At 53.5% G+C, this 20,106-nt stretch overlaps 1 protein-coding gene across 9 annotated transcripts in view; it reads right to left on the bottom strand.

Annotated features, from left to right (window-relative positions):
• Nucleotides 1–20,106, bottom strand: part of MYO9B (myosin IXB) — an 84,898-nt gene that overhangs the window by 23,002 nt on the left and 41,790 nt on the right. For 5 of the 9 annotated variants that reach the window (XM_046671328.1, XM_046671330.1, XM_046671329.1 and 2 more), the window contains exons 3-16: nucleotides 18,359–18,453; nucleotides 13,451–13,513; nucleotides 12,886–12,985; nucleotides 12,525–12,625; nucleotides 10,646–10,775; nucleotides 9,610–9,699; nucleotides 8,089–8,205; nucleotides 7,630–7,764; nucleotides 6,460–6,581; nucleotides 4,422–4,563; nucleotides 3,927–4,131; nucleotides 3,321–3,399; nucleotides 2,123–2,212; nucleotides 696–809 (exon numbers count right to left, since the gene is read on the bottom strand). In XM_046671328.1, coding sequence (XP_046527284.1) covers nucleotides 696–809; nucleotides 2,123–2,212; nucleotides 3,321–3,399; nucleotides 3,927–4,131; nucleotides 4,422–4,563; nucleotides 6,460–6,581; nucleotides 7,630–7,764; nucleotides 8,089–8,205; nucleotides 9,610–9,699; nucleotides 10,646–10,775; nucleotides 12,525–12,625; nucleotides 12,886–12,985; nucleotides 13,451–13,513; nucleotides 18,359–18,453 — 1,583 coding nt within the window. The remainder of the gene's footprint in view (nucleotides 1–695; nucleotides 810–2,122; nucleotides 2,213–3,320; nucleotides 3,400–3,926; nucleotides 4,132–4,421; nucleotides 4,564–6,459; nucleotides 6,582–7,629; nucleotides 7,765–8,088; nucleotides 8,206–9,609; nucleotides 9,700–10,645; nucleotides 10,776–12,524; nucleotides 12,626–12,885; nucleotides 12,986–13,450; nucleotides 13,514–18,358; nucleotides 18,454–20,106) is intronic. The other 4 variants (XM_046671331.1, XM_046671336.1, XM_046671332.1 and 1 more) reach the window with 3 other exon arrangements.

The raw sequence follows: 20,106 nt of genomic DNA, 5'->3' as shown, positions 1-20,106 counted from the left end.
TTAAAAAATCGCAGCTTGGCTTGTTTTTAGGACCAGCTGAGGAAATGGTGCCCCACAGATCTGCAAGTGTGTCAGGTTTCAGCTTAATCCCCGTGGGGAGAATAAGGCACAACAAAAAGAAATCTCAAGACCGGCCCCGTCGTGGGCACAAGCTTCCCTCTCGCGGCTGAGCTGAGGCCGCGGCCACCTGGTGCTGTGGGTGTGAAGGTTGTCCACCCCTGCCTTGCAGGCGGACACCTCAGGCCACATGGTGAGTTGGTGGCAGGGAGCCCGCGGCCAAGTTTGTGTGGCTCCTGGGCCCTTCCTACCATGTCACGCCACAGAAAACAGGGCCACGACTTGCGTGGAGGCGCGCAGAACCACACGGCCGACTTCCACCGGCTTCTTTAGAAGCCCACAGTGGCAAAGAGGTGGGCAAGCAAGCCTTGCTCTGCACATTTGAGGCAGAAAATGAGATGCTCCGTGGGAGGCGCGTTCCTGCGAGGCTGCGCTAGGCCCCAGGGAGCTGGGGAGGACACCGGGCGGGAGCGTTATGAGGACCATTTAGCGGTGGCTGGTGTGAGAAGGAACCACAGGACAGCGCAGTGTCTGTGGTGGCTGACTTAGCATCACAGGGAGCCCAAGCGGCAGGCCCTGGGAGCGCAGAGGGGCTCGCTGCACTTGTGGGGGACGCCCACAGCCTTGGGAGCACTCACAGGATGAAGGTGCGGGGTTTCTGGAGCCGACTGAGGGACTGGAGAAGCCTACGGGGGTCCTCACCCTGCCAGGGCAATCCTTTGATGGTCCTGATGATTTGGTCATGCAAATCGCTGGGGGTGGGGGTGGGGCGCAGTGACAGAGAGAAGACGGAGTTAGAGCAGTGGGCCCGCCACCCTGGGGTCCCCAGCACAGTCGGGACCATCCCCAGGCCACTGGAGCCAAAACATGCAGCACGGGGAGCATGCACGCTGCTGCCTCTCCTGCCTGCACTAAGGGGGTTCGGCCAGGAGCCACTGTCCCCGCAAAGGAGGTTCCCCCTCCTCTGGGGCGCAGGCCGCTTCACTTCAGGCTGCATGGATTCTGCCACATGGCATCTTGGACCACTGACAAAGGCCTCTCGTTGAAGAGCCTTTTGGAATCTGTAAAAAGCATCAAGAGGCTACTGAAAAGAGAAGACCGGAGGGCCTCTGTGGGCAGCAGCAGATTAGTTTCTCTTGATGATTCTGTGGTCACATGTCAACCTCCTTGTCTGGTTCAAGAAAGGCCTTGGGAGGAAGGAATGGGGTTCACACGGCGGTTCTGTGTGCAATGCCGCCCCCCGGGGGAGGTTTGCTGATGTCTGGAGACATCTGTGGTCGTCTCGTGGGGGCGTGGGGGGTGCTACTGGCATCTGGTGGGTGGAGACCAGGATGCTGCTCAATCCCCCACAGTGCACAGGATGGTCCCCCAAGAGAGTGACTGGCATCATGCCGAGGGGGAGAAACCCCAGTTAAAGGTCTTTACCCTAAAAAATTCAACCTTATGAGCTTCGTTCTGTTCAACTGCTGTGGGTTCAGGCCTGAGGGTACATTATAGGCCCAAACTTTGGCACCAAGGCATGAGCATGAGACTGGCTTAGAGACAATAATCAAAACCTCTGAAAATGGATATGCATGAAGCACAGCCGGAGGACAAACATCTTTGACAGAACTTCTGGAAATGAGGTAACAATGACTGCAGGATGAGGTGGGAGGTTCTGTTTTTTGTTAAATTCCTCATTCCAGTTATTTCAAATACATGTTTAAGCTCTGGGCAGTTGGCCTGGAGAGACCCTGACCGGTAGCCCCTCACCAGTGTTCCATGCACTAAGCCCGGGGCCGCGATGGCCACACTTACCGCTGCTCCCTCGCCCTCCAGGGAGGCACAGAGCAAAGACAACAGAGGGTCACTTTCACCTCCAACCCTGAGTGGTCAGGGCAGCGGCCAGAGCTCCCCTGAGGCCCATGGCTTCGGCCCATACCCCGTGACCCAGTCAGATCCAGCAAGAGTGCCCACAGCCCAACGAGCCCCTCTCCTGGCCCGGATGTGGGCTGAGTCCCTTGGGATGACGGCTCTTCTCCATGTGCCTCCCTGGTCTCGGGTTCGAGGCCTCGCTTCTACTTACTTCTTGCTTTCATAGAAAGCAATGATGTCCTCAAAAGCGTTAATATCGAACTCCTCAGAGCCGTCAAATGAGAAATCTAGCATTGAACAGCTGAAAGGGAGAATCTGTATAAACTACACGCGTGCCCAGAGTGGGACCCACTGCCTGTGGCCAGGCCCTGGGGAGACTGACATCGTTTCAGCCACTGCAGGTCAGAGGCCACTTTTAGTCTTAGAGAAAAAAAACCCCACAAGCAAATAGGGGGATGTATTTTTTTGTCTTACTCTTTTTTGGGTGAAAAAGCTGATTTAAAAACACACCTTTTTAAAAGCAGGAAAAGGACACACTGTGCTTTCAGACAAATGACATACGGTCACTTACCTAGGTACTAACTTTACCTCCACATGCACACTTTTATGAAGCTCTTCAGGAAGTTTTTTATCACAAAGGGCTCAAAAATAAAATGACTTTTTCACGTTTGAAAATTTAGCAACCTGCTCCTTGGGAATTTTTGAGTCTTAAAAAAGAAATCAGGGACTTGGCTGCCCCAGAGCCTTTGCACATGCTGCCTCTGCTGCTGGCACACCCTGCCTGCCTTGTCTGGCTCAACTAGTCCCTTCTCAATGCAGCCAGCCTGCTCTCTCAGGCTGCCAGAAGCGTCCCACCTCTGGCTTTGTCATTGCCTTGCATGTCTGTCCACTGTGGCCTTTTTCACCCAACCTTTCTCGGAGCATGTGCCCACTCACTTTTACACTCACTACAGTAAGTGGAGGGCCCTCGGTCATTGCTAGGTGGTCAAGAAACAACCCGTGCCCTCTCATGTGTGGCAAGGCGTCCGTGTGGCTGGCTGTGAGTGAAGTAACTCAGCAGATCTGCTTTGGGACACTTGGGCCAGGCTGTGCAGGAAGCGCTCTTAAATCAAGCCCGTCACTGTGCACGGCGGCGGCCCCTGGGCGCCCCTGCCAACGGCCACACAGACTGGCCATTAAAAGGAACCTTTCTAAACTGAGCCGCCCCACGTCCCCCTACGGCAGATGGTACACCGAGGCCTGCCCTTCTGTGTGCAGAAAAGGGGCAACAGATGCCACTGGCCTCTGGGTCTTTCTGGTTCAACCGGCTGCTGGGTTCCTTATTGGGTCAACCCCAGCCTGGGTTCAGGGGGTAGGGTTTCTGCCACTATCTAGTGGCTTAGGCTGGGACAAAGCAAGCTCTTGCTCACCGGTACACTTTTTCCGACGGCGTGCTGGCTCCTCTCTGCAGCTCTCCCAGGTGACCGTGCGCACTGGGGCTGTCTGTACCTGCCAGGGACACAGAGCAGAGGGTGTCGGGGGGCCCAGAGCCCGATGGCCTTCGTCTTCTCCATGCAGGCTGCCATCCTGACTTGAACCCATCTTAAAAAGACAGCTTGATACTCAAATGTGGGCAGAGCAGGGGCTTGTGAGGTGTCTGAACCCACAAAACATCACCAATTATTTCTACTGCTCATACGCGTTATCCTTTTGGTCTTCTTTTTAATTGACGCCCTTGGTAAAACAGAACCCTGTGGCTGGTACCTGGAGCCGTGTGGCCCTGGGGGAGCCACTAGCTCTTCTGAGCCTCAGGTTTCCTTACAGACAAAGGGGCACACGCCTGCCTGCCTTGAGAGGAGGAGGACGTTCAATCACAAAGGCCGGGACTGAGTTGCTGTTTGGGACAACGAAACTGTCCTGGAACTAGGTGGAGGTGATGTTTGCACAACATCGTGAATGTGCTAAATGCCACTGAGTTGTGCACTTTCCAGGGGACTCCGAGTGTCCCCTTCTCGAGCGAGATGGGGCCCTCCTACCTGCAGCCTTCTCGGCCCTCTCAGCCCGCAGGCGCCCGGCCTCCCGGAGCACGGCCATGGCCCGGATGGCGGCCCGGAGCACAGCCCAGCGGAACACGGCCACGGGGTCCATGCCAATAAGCTCTCGCACGTAGGAGCTGTCGCTGCCCCGAAGGAGGGCCACGATGTCTGGTCGCATGTAGTCCATGTTCTTCTCCCGGAAGTCCTGCAAGGGATGGAGGTGGGGGGGTCACTGGATGGTGCTCACCGTGGCCCAGGAGGCCAGTATGAGACGGGCTGGCGGGGTGGGGAGCCCATCCCAACAGAGAGCTCCCACCCATGGAGGCCGGGATTCGGTGGGTTCAGACTCCCTGGAAGCTCGCCCAGCACAACTGATAAAGGAGATGATGGAGCAGGCGCCAGAAGGAAGGGCCTCCAGGGCACCCACACGGTCCCTTTCTCGCCCCCCAGGCAGAGCATGACTTGAGTGACAAGGGACAGAGGACAGACGTGTACCTTGATCTGATACTTCACTTTCCCTGCGAAGTGCTGGATGATGAATGCCGGCTCCATGACGGGGGTGCCCAGGAAGTACCTGTTGTCCTCGTGCTGCTGTTTGAACTTGGCCAGCAGGGTCTGGCTTGTGGCGTGGGGAAAGCTGGGAAGAAGATTGGAAACCTTTAGCTGCAGGAACAGTGGGTGATTACCGGCTTTGCACATCAGGTCGCAGGCCGCCTGCGGACGGACAGACAAGGCGGCTAGGGCTGCTCTGCGCCGTGAAGCTGCACACATGGCCTCAGGGCCAGGAGGGAACCTGCCGTCTGTTATCAAGAGGCCCAGGCCGAAGTGAGGCCCTTGGCTGCAGAGCAAACTGAGAGCAGAGCCCTGCGGCCCAACGCCTGGGCCCCCGGCCCCGGTGGCCACGTGAGCATTCGGCTCAGGTGAGACTGGGACCTGGCCCACGGTGGGCAGCTCCTGGGAATAACCCCAGCACCGAGTGACTTCTGGTCCCGGATCCGTCTGTGCCTGGATGCCATGTCTTGGAGAGGGTCTTGCCTGTGCTCCTGTTAAAAGGAGGGGCCAGGAGACAGGGGGGCAGAATAATGAACCCGTTGTACCTGGCTAGTTCTGCCCCCCAGGAAGGAAATGCCACAGTCGGCTTGGGTGCACCCTGCCCATGAGCAGCCTCACCGCAAAGACGGGCAGTGCGACGTGCTCCCGAATGCCCGGAGCTGGGTTCCTCGGCTTAAGGGGGCAGGGAGGAGATCCCGTAGCTACAAAGCACATCGATTCTAGAGCTGGGGAAGTGGGAGGACAGTGAGGGACCTGCTCACCCGGTCACAGGGACAAAGAAAATTTTAACGTGTTATTTTAGAAAATTCAAATCAATGCAAAAAAAAAAAAAAAATCCATGATGGACAAAAATAGCAACTTTTAAACAAAGACAGATGTGCCCCAGCTCAGCCCGGCCCTGCCTCACATTCCTCCCCCAGATCCAGCTCTGGGAGCGTCCTCGGAGTACGGCTCAGCTGTCCTCACACTCCGCCCCCTCCCCTATCTGAACATCCTCGCAGGATCTGGCTGCGCATGGACGCATGGACGTGTCTGCCTGTCCTGGAAGGAGACTTGGTCTCAGGCAGAGGGTGAGCCTGACCCACTCTGGCCTCTGGGGACTTAAGCAGCAAACAAGGGGCTGATAAAGACGTGTCCTCATCCTGATTGCCAGAACCAGCGACTGTGACCTTATTTGGAAACAGGGTCTTTGCAGATGCAATTAGTTGGGACGAGGTCATTAGGGCAGGCGCTGATCCAACACGACTGGAGTCTTTATAAGAGGAGGAGACGAGACAAATAGAAGAGGAGACAGTGATGTGATCACAGAGGCAGAGACTGGAGTGATGCAGCCACGAGCCAAGGAACGCCTGGGGCCATGAGAAGCTGCAAGAGGCCAGGAAGGACCCTCCCCTCGAGCCTTTGGAGGGAGCCTGGCCTTGGTCTCAGCCCACTGAGATGATTTTGCACTTCTGGTCTCTGGAAATGTGAGAGAATACACTGCTATTGTTTGAAGCTGCCTGCTTTGTGGTGATTAATTATAGCAGCCGCAGCGACCTAACTCAGTAAGTGAATTTCAGTGACTGCAGTGGGGTGACCAAGCGTGGAGCACCTTAAAATAGCCCTTCCGCCTTCATCATGTCCTGCGAACGAGGGGCACGAGGCTGCGCAGTGAGACTGGCCTCTGGGCCCCCAGTTCCACACGCTGCCCTTTGCAAAAAGGCACCAACACCATGCCCAGCTTCTAGACTCAGGTCCCACAATCCTTTCCTGAGAACTCCCGGGCACGTGTTTCAGAGTTCACGGTTATTGCACGTGTTAACATTTTTGTGGTGAATGGTACATGCATTTTGCAAATGCGAGGTCAGGAATTATGGCCAAATGAGTCCAAGAAACTCAGAAGTAATTCTCAGGATGGTTTGGATTTGGGGGTAAGGCTCTGGGGGCCGCAGAACCAGACCGAGTAGCTGCATTTGTAGACCCCCGGGCTGTGGACACTCACTTGCTCTCTTCGTCCAGCAGATAGAAGAGGCCAGTGGGCTTCTTGCTGATCAGATGGATGCAGCCAACGTTGTCTGTGTAGTCGATGTTGTGCCACGAGATCCCTTCGCTCTGGTATTCCTCCTATAAGGTGGGGGGGTTCCAACAATTTCATGGCTATGTTAAGGTTCGCATAGCACAGGTTGTATATAAACTTATTATATTTGTGTACGCAGGTATGTATTTATATATAAGTGTGTAAATGGCATAGAACACATATTAACGTGTCAGTAGAAATATATTCATACATAAAATTATTAGATAAATTAACAACAGGAAATAGGGATGCATATCCTCAAACATCTACCACACAAGGTGCTTAACCCACACTTAAAATCACCCAGGGGTCAGTAACCTTTCTCTGTAAAGGGCCAGATGGTAAATATGTTAAGCTTTACTAGCCAGATGGTGTCTGTTCCAATTTTCAGCTCTGCTGTTGTATCTCGAAAGCAGCTGATGATATATAAACGGCTGTGAGCCAATAAAGTTTTATTTATAAAAACAGGTTGTGGGGCTGGATTTGACCCATGGGCTGCCATTTGCCAGTCCCTGCTCTGGACCAACAGTCATATGATGTGAGTGACCTACATAACTTCAAATTTTCTAAAGTCATATTTAAAAATGTAGAAACAAACAGATGAAGTTAACTCTCTTCGAAATCTGTGTATTCTGCTCTTCATCACAACTCAATTTGGATCAACCAATAGGCAGAGGGTGTCAGAGTAAAATCAACTAAATATTTACATAAACCCATGGGTTCTTTCCGCCATCACAATCATCAGTGAGAAGGACAATACATGGGTATACAAGATGGCTGACGGGCATGCAAAGACCTGTGGGACGGATTACGACCATCACCGACCAAAGCGCATCCCTACAAGGTGGCCCTACTGCCTCCCAGTGAAAGGACGCTCACACTTGAGCAGAGAGCAGAGGCGAAGCTGACCTGGGGCTGAAAACATCCTCCACACTGGCCTCATACTGGGCTGGGCGGGATTTTCCCAGACTTTCCCTTTTGCAGAGAAAAATTCTGGGGTGGGTTCACCAGCAGATAGGGCCCCAAGGGAGATCCCAGTTCTGGCTCGTCCCCTTCCCCGTGGGCTGGATAGGCAACAAGATGGTACGGGCTTACCTGCTCTAGTTTGAAAATGTGCTGGTTGAAGTAATACTGGAGCTGCTCATTGGCATAGTTGATGCAGAATTGTTCAAAACTGTTCCTCTCGAAATCCTCAAACCCAAAGATGTCGAGGACCCCGATGGACAAGCACTGGGGAGACAGAGAAAATGGGTATTACTGGTCGGTCCTTGTATGGAAACGACCTGTCCGGTCGTGAAGGCCTGCGGTCATTCTGTCGCTGCTGCCTTGGAATCTGGAGTATTTGAGCAAGGAGCCCTGAGTTGTCATTCTTCGCTGGGCCCCACGAACTGCATCCCATCCTGTTCCCCAGGCCTGCCCCTGGGGAAACTGGTCCCTCGCCCAACACTGACCGCAGCTACCTTGCTCCCCATGTCACAGGCGATCTGTTGAAGAGTGTGGCATTGAGGGCACAGGCTCCCAGGGCCCAGCGTGGTGGGGCGGGGGTGCACTCACTGAGACGGACTCTTCCATGTCTTTCTTGTTGAGTAGGGCGTGGTTGATCCGCAGCACGATCCAGTCAAACAGGGCACTGTACAGCGACTTGGCCATGGAGTCACGGGCGGTGATAGCCTGTGGGCACGGAGGGGCACGACACTTTGGTAAGGCAGGCCCCATGCTGCAACACCCCGAGGTCTACACACATGGGGAAATCGAGGCAGCAACTTTAAACACCCCTTCTCGCTTTGCACACCATCCTGTCAGCTTGGACACCCTTGCACACCAAAGCATGAAGCAGGAAGCCTGGACCCAGTGGCCTGTGGTTCAGCCAAATCTTGCTCACTTGCTAGCTCACTCCTCAGCACAACCTGGGGACTGCTGAGGGTGGAAGGCAGGCACCAGGCCTGCCTGTGTGGGAGGACCAGTGAGGAGGCCAAGCTGGGTTCAAGGCCAGGCCCCTTGCAGTTCTGTGAGGACCACAGGGCCACTATTATGTGTGCAAAAGCAGTAATGGCTTTAAAAGTTTTTTAAAGGCTTATTGAGGTCTAATTTACATACATGAAATTTCTTCTTTTTATCTACTGAGATCTAAGTTGTGCCAGATGTACTTGGCCACAATTAACATCTAGAACACATCCCTTTGGCTTTGCCTTTCCCAGGGGGTTGTGGAAATGGAGCTGCGAGGAACGCAGCCCTGCACCTGGAGTCCTTCACTCGGCGGGACACCTCTGGGGGCAACCGCACTCTGGGGTCTCAGATGTCCTACAACAGCTTTCATAAAACACTGCAGAGCGCCTTTGCCCATAGGGGCTCAGACTGTCTCCGGTGCATGTGTAAGATGCCCAAGCAGCTTCTACCTCAGTTAAAAATCCCCCCGATGGCTAGGTACTTTCCTGCTGCTATCTAAGCTGCAAGCCGCAAGTCACATTGCTCTAGAGATGTAAAAACACAAGCAAACACACCACAAAGACGACATCCAGGCTGGGGCACAGGCCAGACAGAGGCATCTTATCAAGCTTTAGGGAGCCACAGAATGGTCGTAAAGGTCATGTTCTAGCCCTAGGGTTGGCAAACTCTCTCTGGAAAGGTCCAGAGAGTCAGTATTTTCAGCGTTGCAGGCCAGACAGTCTCTGTGGCTACTACTTAGCTCTGCTGCTGTAGCAGGAGAGCAGTACATAAACAAATAGGCGTGGCTGTGCGCCAATAAAACTTTATTTACGAAAGCAGGCAGTGGGCTGGATTTGGCCTTTGGGCCACAGGTAGCCATCCTCTGCTGGTGAGAAGTAGTATGCCCACTGAGCAGCTGGAAACAGAGATGAACACACGTGGCTCGAGTTGTGGCCCTTGGGCTGTAGGTGGCTGGATAAGTTGGTTTGTGCCGTGCCTGAGCTCGCTTGAGAACCCAAGGCACTGCCAGGGTTCTCCTCTGTCACTTTAGGGACAGGAAAAAGGAGACCTACGCCAGCTGTTTCCGAAGGACTCCCCGTGCTTGTAACCTGGGGCCTGGCCCGCTGCGAGGGCCAGGGCAGTGCTCACCTCGCTGAGACTGTAGGGCAGGATGAGCTTGTCATTGGCGGTCACTGTTTTTCTTTTGGTCAGAACTTCCACCAAGATTTCTCGCTTCACCTGTTTCAAGGGCAAGGAGGGCAAGAAGGGGTGGGGGACGGAGAGCTTGTCAGGTGGGTCCTCGTGTCACTGCGGCAAGGCCCGAAGCCTTCATGGGAGGACTCCTAGCAGCTGCACCAGGAAGTGGGCCCAAAGCACCCCTCAGGGCTGCCGACCGGTGACATGTGCTACGCTTGGTGAGTTTCAGGATGATCACACTCACAGGCTCACCCACGACCATGGTGGCCTGGGAGTGTGGCTGCACAGGTGTCACTGCAGGCCACAGATCCACATGCTGGCTGGCCATCTGCACTTACAGCTGTCACTGCTAGAGCGAGGTCCCAGCCTCTGTACAGGGCTGGGCAAGGGGTTGGTCCCTCTCCGACCACCAAGCCCCCTCCACAAGCCAGCAGCAACAGGAGAGGGGCAGGGAAGCCGCGCCAATCCCCTGGCAGGCGTGAGCACGCAGAAACGAGGGCTCCCACAGCAGGGACGCCTTCTTTAAGAGCCCCAGGTGGAATGCAGCTCAGAAAACAAAGGCAAGCACAGGGCTCCTTGGCCTCGGTGCTCGGACACTGGGGGCCGGGCCATTCTTTGCTGTCGGGGGCTGTCCTGTCACTGTAGGGTGTTGAGCAGCATCCCTGGCCCCCACTCACTAGATGCCAGCAGCACCTACACTGTGACAACCAGAAATGCCTCCAGACAGTGCCTGGCACCCCAGGGTTGAGAACCAGTGGACAAGGGGCTGGCAGGTCCAGTGATAACATGGCCCCGCCAATTAAACTGTGGTTTTAAACAGCCTTCTGTGGGAGGGGCTGCCCAGGAGGGAGTCCCTCAGCAATGAGGAAGGGACGCTGCAGAGATGGTGGGGAGGAAGCAGGCCGGCAGGCCTCGGTTCGCAGAAGCTCGGCCTGTGCAGGAGCCTGGGCCCTGGGAGGCCACTGGCCGGGAGGGCAGGGAGCACTACCTTTAGGAGCTGTGACAGCGTGTCCAGCACCTCGGGGGGCCCGACCTCCAGACCTTCGTCTCGGCCCGTGGCTCTCTTCTTGTAAGTGACGTTGCCCAGGTACAGGATGGCTGACAGGACAGAAAAAATCCTGGGAGAGAAAAGAAGCCCAGGTTGGGGTGCTGTCCACAACTGTAAGATGACAGAAGCTTCCACTGAACTGAGCTGAATTCATAAAACCAGCAAATTCTAGTCAGAACACATGAAGTTTGAAAAATTTTGTCCTCTACTGGGGACCCTCTCTGTGGAATGTGACTTTGTAGACAGATATCTCAACAATACTTTCTTTTAAGATTTAGGGAGCTTAAAATTTTTTTTTTATGGGAGCATAACGTGAACACAAAAAAAGCACACAATTCCCAAGTGTAGAGCTTGATGAATTGTCACAAAATATACATGTCCTGTAACTAGCACTCAGACCAAGGACTAGAACATTCTAGGCCCCAGAAACTTCTGTGCTGACGTCTAACACCAACCGGAAACTTGATGTCAGTGAAATGCACACGTTTGTAGCTGGCCTGTGACTGAAAACCGAGCCGTGGAGCCACTGTGCCTGTACCGCGCAGGGTCTCGGCTTGTTCGTTCTCAATGTGGCAGCCTCGGGCCTGCTAACACCTGGGGCGGCCCATCCTTCGCTGTGGGGGCCGCTCTGTGCACTGTGGGATGTTGAGCAGCATCCCTGCCACCACCCATTACATGCTAGTAGCACTGTCCCCCGCCCTCCCTCACTATGTAGTGTGACAACCGAAAATGTCCCCAGACAATGCCAAGTGTCCCCTTGGAACAGGATCAGCCCTGGTGAGAACGGCTGGCTGCTGGGCGTGGAGTAGTCCAGGAGTCGGCCAGTTTTTGGAGGGCCCCTGAGCCAAGAATAGTTCTTAAGTTTTTAAACGGTCATTAAAAAGCAAAACAAAAAATGCAGAGAAGAACCTGCAGCAGAGACCATCTGGCCCGCGAAGCTGAAAATATTTACTGTCTGGCCCCCGCCAGAAGGTCTGCCGACCCCTGCATGGACATACTGCAATTTGTTTATTTAATCTCCTGTTGGTGGACATAAGGGGGCGAGTCCAGGTTTTGGAGCTGTGAGAAACGAGGCTGCTGTGTGCACTCGTGTGTGTATCTTTGGGTGAGCAAACGGATGCGTTCTGTTGTGTATACACATCCGTAGCAGAAACTGCCACACAGTTTTCCAAAGTGCTTGGCCCGACGTGCGCCCTCCCAGCAGCGTGTGGGCAGTTCCCTCTGGGTATACCGGTCGTCCAGGCAGGGGTGAAGGGTACCCCATGTGGTTCTTTGTTTGAGGAAGGTTAGCCCTGAGCTAACATCTGCCACCAATCCTCCTCTTCTTTTTTTTTTTTGCTGAGGAAGATGGGCCCTGAGCTAACATCTGTGTCCATCTTCCTCCATTTTATATGTGGGATGCCCGTCACAGCATGGCTTGACAAATGGTGCGTAAGTCTGCACCCAGGAACTGAACCTGCGAACCCTGGGCTGCTGAAATGGAACGTGTGACTTAACCGCTGTGCCACTGGGCCAGACCCCTCTGATGTGGTTTTTAAAAATTAAAAAAAATGTTTAATTGTGGTAATATACACGTCATATAAAATTTACCATCTGAACTATTTTTAAGTGTACAGTTCCACAGTGTTATGTATATTCACATTGCTGTGGTTTTCACTGGCACCCCCAGTGACTAAGGACGAGTCCCTTCCCATGTGCCCCTGTCACTGGACTGGCCTCCTCAGTGCAGCTCTTCCTGGGGTCTCGGTCAGATCTCAGAGGAATTGGTAAGCTGGGGCGCCCGCGCGGGAGGCGGCAGGGCGGCCGGCCGCTCACTTACTGCTTCTTGGTGGCGGGGAGGAAGCCCACCATCTCCATGGCCTGCTTGAGTCTTTCAAAGTCGTGCTTCAGGTCTTCTCCGTCTTCGATCTTCAAGTTATGCTGAAAAACAAGGTTGGCGGCACTCTGGGTGTTTCTGGCCGGCGAGGGTGGCATGCAAGAGGGATTTTGGCTGGAACCGAGGGGCAGGGCCCAGGACCCAGGGAATGAATGGGCTCCTTTATGCCGCCTCCTGTGGGCCTCCTCGGAGCCGGTTTGGGGCCGGAGAGGGCCAAGGCAGCTGGCCTCTGACCTCCCGGTGGCGCGTAAACAGCCCACGGGGAACAGAGGCGGTATTTGTGGCCGGGGCTCGGGCTGTTTACCTGGTTGAGGTAGAAATAATCTTCAGGCTGCTTGAGCTGAAATTCTTGACGCTCCTCCTCGCTGACGCCAAGTAACAAATAATAAAACACGTGGTAGTTCCTGTGGGTCAGAATTAGGAGAAAAAAGTCATTTTTGGAGGCCAAGCAACAGCTACTCTTCAAACCACTACTAATACTGCTTTGGAGGCCACACCAGGGAGGGAAAAGCACCTGAAATACATACAAATTTGAGACAATAAGTTGATTCTTATTATGTCTTATAAAAAATCCCCCAAAACAAAACCCCCGAACCCTAAGCTTCTCCAGGGAGTAGCTCTGGGGGGAGGGAGCGCACGTCTCACTCCCTGGTTGCTCAGAGATGCTTCTAACAGAAGCACATTTTGGCACACACCTGAGCACCGACTTTGGGTACAAGCCCCAGGGAGGCACAGAAATCCGCACACAAAGGTGGCTTAGGAGGTCTGCCTGCCAAGCCCGCGCCCCAGAGCAGGCCCCACTCAGGGAGTGTGCTGCATCTCAGGAGCTCCGCCTCTCTCCTGTGCAGGGAAGGAGGACCCCCTCCTACCTCTCATCCTTCTCTTGGGAGACCAAGCGAGACTTTTCAAGCAGGTACTTTTCGACAACAGCTCTGTCATTAAAAGGAAAAAGAAGGAATAGAACGTTACATTTTAATATTGTTTCCTTGAAGAACTAGAGGAATTTGTTTCCACGGCAAAGCCAGCTATGGATTAATTTCCTTTGACACAAGGTGAATACAGGTACCTAAATACAATCACCCTGTCACAAATATAACCGCCATAAAAGTCGCCTCGCCCTGAGACTACCATCCACAAAAATAAGGAACTGAGGCTGGCCACTTCTGCTCCCCAGACCAGATTGGGGCTGACCGCTGCACGGAAGCCGATGTGGCCCCATGCAAGGACCGGCCCCAGGCACTGGCACCGGAGAGACTGCGCCCAAGAGCTCAGGAACAATCCCGGAAGGTCGCCCCTCCACCTCCCCAGCAATTCAGTGTTTCTCCAACAGAAAATGCGAACGTGACGGACTCATCTTTGTATTTGTAACAGGTTTACTGATTACTGATTTACATAAACTGCACAAACTTCGTGTACAATGTGATGCTGTCCTTTCATAATTCACACAACCTTTAAAAACAGCTTTATTAGGTGTAACTGATGCAGAATAAACTAAAACTGTGTGATTTGATGAACTGTGACACATGCGAACCCCTGTGAGCCCACTACCACGATCAAAATAGTGAACACATCCAGCCCCTGGAAATGCTCTCTTGGGGCCTTTGTCCTGCCTCCCCACTCCTCACCCCCAAGCAGTCACTGATCAATCCCACTCGAGATTAGCTTGGGTTTTCTAGAATTTTAAAGAACTAGAATCATTCAGTACATGTACTGTGTCTGACTTCTTTCACTCAGCCCAAAGATTCTGAGATTCGGCCACATTGTAGCACGGATCAGAAGTTCATTTCTTTTTATGATGGAATAATATTCTACACGTCGACACATCATGCTTCATTTATCAGTTCCTCGCCCGACCAACGTTTGATGGACATGGGTCCATGAGGCTGTGTGGGTGCTGGGGCAGGGCCCAGGCACCTCTGCAGCCCCACACTCAGCACCAGTAGTAGTGACGTCGAACATTCCCTGAGGATCTACTATGTTCTAGGCACTGATTTGTGAGGATTTAACGCCCTGGATCCTCCCACTCTCCAGGGTGGGCACTGTGGCTCCCACTGAGGGACAAGGTGCTAACACTGGAGAGGCTGCCTGGGACCCCACAGGAGGGAGGTGGCCCGGTGGGGACCTCTTGGGATTCGCTATCACCAAGTATTTGAGCTGGGCAGGTCTGCAGATCACTTCATCTGAGCCCATCGCTTTTACAGGAGAGGCAGCTGTGCCCTACGGGTACAGGGCTGGGCTCCTGGTCTAGGGCCTGCTGGATGCCGCCTGCCTGTGTCTCCAGGATGGCAGTCTTCTCTCTGCAGCCTGGCACTGGACACACGTACACCCACACAACACGCACAGGCGGCTTTCCGAGGGCTCAGCCTGCAACCTCTCTTCTTTCAAACCCATGTTTTCTTCCATTCCTTCCCTTGGCTGGTGACTATGTAGTTATCAGCAGTTCGTTTTCCCGGGTAGGGTGGCCACATGTGGTTCTAGAATCAGACACATGTTTGAATCTCAACCTGCAGCCGATTCCCTGTGCTATGTCAGTGTATGGGGGAGGACAATGACCCCTCACCAGCACCGAGTGGTCATTGGACTGACGAGAGCTCCTTCCCTTTCCTGATCATTTTGGGGGCCCAGGACCCTACTTGGGTCTTGTAAGGAGCCAGGGATCCCCCGGCACCAAGCCCTTGAACCCACAGGAAGACGAGGCCTTGCAAATTGGGGAACTGGACGAAGGCTTGGACTGCCCCTGACCCTTGGCCTCAGCGGGAAATGGCGCTGAGTAGTCTCACTTGCCCAAAAGCAGAACCGGGTCTGGGCCTGCCCCCTGGGAGCCGGCTGCAGCTGCTCCCTGGACGGGAAGTGCACCTCCCTCTTCGGAGTGTGGGCGGCCCATGGTCATGGCCAAGGTGGGACTTCCTTTCCTGAATCCGAGGCCACAGATACCACTCTCAAAAGCCTGTCTATGAGATCCAGCCCCTCAGGGCCACTGGCCATGGGCTTGACGGGAGCCTGAGGTGGGTGGGGCTGGGTGGACCACTCAGCTGAGGGCCAGCCCTTGCTGGTGTACCAGGTTGAACGGTGGTCCCAGAAGATATGTCCACCTGGAAGCTGTGACTGTGACCTTAACCGGAAAAAGGGTCTTTGCAAAGATAATTAAGTGAGGCATCTGGACATGCGATCATCCTCCACGATCCAGGCAGACCCTAAATCCAAGGATAAGTATAATAAAAGATACAAGAGAACAGAGAGACACAGAGGTGGACGTCATGTGACAATGGAGGCAGAGATTGGAGTGATGAGTCCACAAGCCAAGGACCCCTGGGGCCCCCAGAAGCTGGGCGAAGCAGGAAGGCTCCTCCCCCAGAGCCTCCAGAGGAAGGGTGGCCCCACCCCCACCTTGATTTTGGGCTTCTGGCTTCCAGACTGTGAGGAAGAAATTCTTATTGTTTCAAGCCACGAGGTTTGTGGTACTTTGTTACAGCAGCCCCAGGACACCACGCAGAGCCCACATGGAGAAGAGAACTGGGGAAGGCAAGCAGCACCCACCGCGAGCAAAGGCTCTGGTGTCTAGAGCCTGCAGAGCCAGCCCGGGACCCAGGAAAACGTGAGGCAGCCTCTCGGCATCTCTGCTTCCCCCAGAGAGCCCCTGGAACTGCAGAAACAACATAATTCTGTGTTGTCTGCCCAACAAGACACTCTGGGCGTCTCCTGCTGGTGAGAGGCTCTGCAAAATGTGGCAGATACAACTGCAAAATACAGACCCACGGGAGAAAAAAAAATGTTTACATAAGAGGTGAGGGTCCTTGGGAAGACACAGCTGAGGCCTATGGGGCAGTGGGGACAGGAGGCTGCTCCAGGTGTCTCTGATTAACCAGGGCACATCCTATGGGCAGGTGCTGGGGCCCACTAAGCAGGTGCCGCGCTGGGGCCCAGCAGCGCTCGGGGACAGGGGCACGTCCTCTGGGGGCTGAGGGCTTGGGAGAATCACCAGCTTCTGAGTGCCCCCGAGGGCCGAGGGGCCGGAGCAGATGGGCATTTATCAAGCCTCTCACCCACCCCACTGCCACTGGAGCCTGGGAAGCGGGGAAAAAAGGAAAGAAGCCAGAGGCCGAAGGATTCGGGGAAACAATCATTCTTGTTCATGTCTTGAATATGAACCGTGGACTGAAACGACCATGAGTCAGGTTTAGATGGACAGAAGTCCCTACATACTCTGGAATCAAGCCTCAGTGCCGTCACCCCAAGGACCTCCCCCTTCCCAGAACGCCGGCGCCTTCTCTCGGCCTCCAGGGCCTGATGCTTAGCTCTCCTCGTGTCTAACACTCAGGGCTCCTCACCTGGCAGCGCAAAGCATCACCTGGCGCCTTTACAAATCCACTGTCACTGAAGACCCTCACACCCGAACGAGGAGTGGCAGTGGACTTCTGTGAGCGACCAGGCCACGGATCATGCCAAAATGCCTGTGTGTGTGTGTTTTTTTAACTTTGAAATAGTTATATTGACTTATAAGAGCTTTGCACGTATAAAAAAATACAAAACACTACGTAGTATTAAATCACAATTACTTTTTTTACCAATTGAAATTACCCAGAATATACATTTTTTAAAGAAAAAAAATCCTATAGAAGAGAATTCTGACATCATGACTTAAATATTATAACATTAACTTACTGTACAAAGCTGCCAGATATTTTTCATAAGCATAATAACCACTACAGAGTGCAAATGAATAGAATTTCAATGGTGCACATTTAGCTGAAGTAACTGTGCCTTCACCTAAATAACTCACATTTCTGGCACAAAATGTTGGTCTGTTTTAACTTCCATCAGGCAACCAACTTCACAATGCAGTTACCACCTATCCACTCACCCACCCATCAATCCACGAATCCATCAATCTCCTCACCCATCCACCCACGAAACTACCATCTACCAATAAATCCATCCATCCATCCATCTACCAATCCACCCATGAATCTACCCACCCACCCATGAATCCATCCATCCATCCATCCATCCATCTACCCACAAATCTACCTATCCACCAATGCATATATCCATCTATCCATCTATGAATCTATCTATCCATCCATCCATCCACCTACCCATCTACCCATGAATCTACCCATCCACCCATCCACCCATGAATCCATCCATCCATCCATCCATCCATCACCCACAAATCTACCTATCCACCAATGCATATGTCCATCTATAGATCTATCCATCCATCCAGCCAGCCAACCAACCATCAATCTATCTACCCTCCTCTTCCTTCCCATCCATCCACTCAGCCACCCTTCAGTACTTCCCTGGACAACCGTCTCACTTGGCTACCCAGCATCACGTCTCCTTCTGGCTAAAGGGGCACGTGTTTGGCAAATGCCAGAGTCCATGTCAACTCTGCCTGTGGCCTCCCCAGACCTATGGAATTAGAAACCTCATCAAAACCAGGAAATAGGTTGGTCTGTCCTTGCCTGTTCTTGGCAAACCCCATGATGCTAGTACCTCAAGCTCACTGTACCTAGTCCGTGGGCACCTGGGCCCATGCTCAATGTCCCTGGGGACGGCAGGGTCAGTTACGGAGCTGCGGCCCCTCCCCCTACCTCAACCCACCACTCGGACCTTCACAACGACTTAAAATCACACTCACGCCCCTGTCGGAGTCACAAATGTCTGCATGGGCACGATTTCAGCACAAGCTCCTGGGGCTGGCTCCCCCTGCAGGGATGCCCAGGACCCCAGACTGAGGCTGTCACGCACAGCGCAGGTGGCTGCCAACTCACCCTCTCACGATGCCGCTCTCCAGGTAGTTGACCTGGATGAATTTCCCGAATCGGCTGGAATTGTTGTTGTGGGCTGTCTTGGCATTCCCGAAAGCCTGAGAGGAAAACAGAGGCAGGTTTTCAGATCGTGAACACGAAATGTGCACTGGTCTCGGCCTGGAGCCTCGGAGCTCCCTTCCGGCTGGTGGATGCGCGGTGGCTGGAAGTTCTTCAGGGGTCCAGATGAGAAGCGGAAGTGCGAAGGCATGGCGCCCCGTGCACTTCACCGTACTTCCGCTGTCTCTCTGTGTCTGGGCCGTGGGAGGGCTGAAGCGTTATGTTTTTGATGTTAAAAATGCCAATCATCAGAATTCTTTTTTAGTTATTTGTTCATATAGCAAACTCTGGCCTGTGGGCCAAATCTTGTCCACTGCTTGTTTCTGTGCTGCCTGCGAGCCAAGAGTGGTTTTTACATTTGTAAATGGTTAAACAAAACCTAAAGGAGAGGACTATTTCCTGACATGTGAAAACACTATTCACATTTCAGTGTCTATAAATGAAGTTTTACTGGCACACGGCCAGGCCTGTTCATTATGGATCATCCACGGCTGTTTTTGTGCTGTGATGGCAGAGTAGCTGTGACAGAGACCGTCTGCCCTGCAAAGCCGAAAATATTTACTATCTGGCCCTTTCCAGAGGGAGTTTGCTGAGTCCTGGCTGATGCAGGCGCCAGGCTGGGCACACCAGGCAGGTGTGAGGGAGCAGATGTGGGGACAGGTCCCGCCCTGGAGGGGTCTTGCAATTCTGTGGGACGACAAGCGGGTTCACAGCAATTTTCTTTTTAATTGGGGTAAAATTAGCGTAACATAAAACTAACCATTTTATTATTTATTTATTTATTTATTTAGAGGAAGAGTAGCCCTGAGCTAACATCTGTGCCCATCTCCCTCTACTTTATATGTGGGAGCCTGCCACAGCACGGCTTGATAAGTAGTGTGTAGGTCCACACCTGGGATCCGAACCGGCGAACACTGGGCCGCTGAAGTGGAGTGTATGAACTTAACCACTGTACCACCGGGCTGGCCCCAAAACTAACCATTTTAAAGTGAACAATTCAGTGGCATTTAGCACATTCACAGTTTTGTACAACCATCATGTCTATCTAGTTCTAGAATATTTCCATCACCCCCAAAAGACTCCATCCCCATCAGCAGTCACTCCCCATCCCGTACCAGCCCCTGGTAACCAGTACTCCGCTTTCTGTCTCTATGGATCTGCCTGTTCTCAACATTCCCTTCAATGGGATCATACAGTGTGGCCTTCTGTGTCTGGCTTCTCTCACTCAGCATGATGTTTTCAGGTTCATCCACATTGTAGTCTGGGTCAGGGCTGCATTCTCAATATGCAGAGGAAAATACGCATAGTGCATGGAGCCTTTGGCTAGGTGGGGTCCTCCCCTGGGGCCTCCCACATGATCCCCACCCAGATTACCACACAGAACACCCCTATCCCCTGCCCAGGCTCCTGGAGTGCCCCCTTCCCATGTGGCACCCACCCACCCGCAAGGGGTGAACTGACTGTGAGAGGGTGTGACGGAGCCTTAGGGAACACAGGGCAGGGCAGGTACCCTCAGAGGTGGGTTCCCTGTTTCAGGGAGAGAGAGGGCTGTGGAGGTGGGGGTGGCGGGGAGAGAGACAGAGCTGGTCACAGAGTCTGGCGCTCAGCCATCCAAGCCCTTGTGGCCCAGGGGCTGGGCAAGGGGTGACTTG

The sequence above is a fragment of the Equus quagga genome, chromosome 9, assembly GCF_021613505.1.
Source record: "Equus quagga isolate Etosha38 chromosome 9, UCLA_HA_Equagga_1.0, whole genome shotgun sequence".
NCBI classification, from domain to species: domain Eukaryota; kingdom Metazoa; phylum Chordata; class Mammalia; order Perissodactyla; family Equidae; genus Equus; species Equus quagga.
This window is presented reverse-complemented; position numbering and strand designations above follow the sequence as displayed.